At 39.0% G+C, this 1,539-nt stretch overlaps 1 protein-coding gene across 1 annotated transcript in view; it reads right to left on the reverse strand.

The window, feature by feature from the left end:
* The window catches only part of LOC111384618, a 14,826-nt gene extending 13,605 nt beyond the window's left edge, over nucleotides 1-1,221 (reverse strand). The window contains exons 1-4 of the mRNA XM_023008923.1: nucleotides 848-1,221; nucleotides 703-752; nucleotides 331-401; nucleotides 3-253 (exon numbers count right to left, since the gene is read on the reverse strand). Coding sequence (XP_022864691.1) covers nucleotides 3-253; nucleotides 331-401; nucleotides 703-752; nucleotides 848-1,054 — 579 coding nt within the window. The 5' untranslated portion in view covers nucleotides 1,055-1,221. The remainder of the gene's footprint in view (nucleotides 1-2; nucleotides 254-330; nucleotides 402-702; nucleotides 753-847) is intronic.
* Nucleotides 1,222-1,539: the final 318 nt, after the last annotated feature.

Here is a 1,539-nt window from a genome sequence, read left to right on the forward strand (position 1 = left end):
ACGAGGGTCGGTTGGCAGCATCTCCATCCTCTCCCGTTAACCCGACTGCACCGGGATCCCTCCAAGATAACATTGGCCCTCTTCTTATTCGGACAATAATTTCCATCATGATCAGCTTTTTCTTGCACGCATTTTTTATTTGTCTTCGATTTCATCCTCGCCTTCGTCAATGTCTCATTGCTGGCACATCTATTCAGGGTTCCTTTTCGTTTCTTCAATGGAACTATTTTATCTTCTTCTCTCCATCTCCCATCTGATTATATATAGTGTAGTGCAAATACGTAATGAAATATTAACAAATATATAAACAGTACTGGACGAATTGTTTACCTGCAGGATCAGAAGAAGAAGATGGCTGCAGAAACTTGATATCTACTTCTTGAACTAAAATTCTTGCATTCCTGAAGAATGAGAAAAGAACGAAAATAAGTGCAATTAACATGGAGAATGAGTTGTATAGAATATGTAAGATGGGGACCAGCATACATATACCATGAGAACATGCATCACATGGAGCATTCTTGTTTTCCCATAAAATTGTAAAACTAGAAGTAGATGAGGAGGAAGGGATACTATAAAAACACCCTCAAACAGTATTAATTTCCACTTACTTTTATACATATAAATATATCTATATTATGTTATGATTGGCTGTTAAATCAAGATATTACTTGAGTTTCTCTCTCCTTTTTGAAATGTTACCTGATATCATCACTGCTGGGCTTCTCTTCATCCTCCCCACTTTCCATTTCCTTGCAAAAAGTAAATCAAGAAAATGAAAATTCCACATATTTGCAGAGAAAATAATGCATAGGCTTCTTGGCGCAGTTTTCAAGCAAACCCCTACCTTTCGCTTTCCAGTTATAGCAGCATTAGGGTGCAGTGCCCATTTGATTATCACCATATTTTGGTCGGAAGGCTGCTGTGGAGGATTTGAGGGCTGATCGGATTCGGGCTTCGCTTGATTTCCATTTGACAGTGATTGGTTGAGATGGAGATCTGCAAGGGGCTCCGAAGAAAAATAAGACGGTGCAAAACGCTTCCTGATCCTCATAGATCAACTTAACAACAGGAAAGTATACAAGAATTTGAAGAAGAAGAGGGCTGAGGGGATATTAAAGTTGAGTTTCTTCTCGTTTGTGCAAGGTTTTGCACCCCTCTCTCCCCCTTTCTCTCTCAAATGTTTGAGTCTCTCTCTAACTTTTATTTGTTGCACCACACATGAGGATTCGTGCATAACAAGAAGAATAACAAGTAGCTGAGGATGGCACGCGTGTGGGTGGATAGAGAAGATTAGGCACGTGTGAAGGGGGGGGGGTGCGGAAGACATGTATAAGACGGTGACAGCGTGGATAAGCGTGTGAGATAATAGAGAGTACAAGATAATGGGAAGGTTGGGGTTTTTTATTTTTATTCTTTATTTTTTTTATTGTATACCATTTACAAAATAAATTATAAAATATTGTGGGTCCACTTTACCCACGACCAAGATGCTCTCTACTCGTTGTAGATCCAAAAATTCTAAAATTAAGGAGTAAT

The sequence above is a fragment of the Olea europaea genome, unplaced genomic scaffold (genome assembly GCF_002742605.1).
Source record: "Olea europaea var. sylvestris unplaced genomic scaffold, O_europaea_v1 scaffold2954, whole genome shotgun sequence".
NCBI lineage: Eukaryota > Viridiplantae > Streptophyta > Magnoliopsida > Lamiales > Oleaceae > Olea > Olea europaea.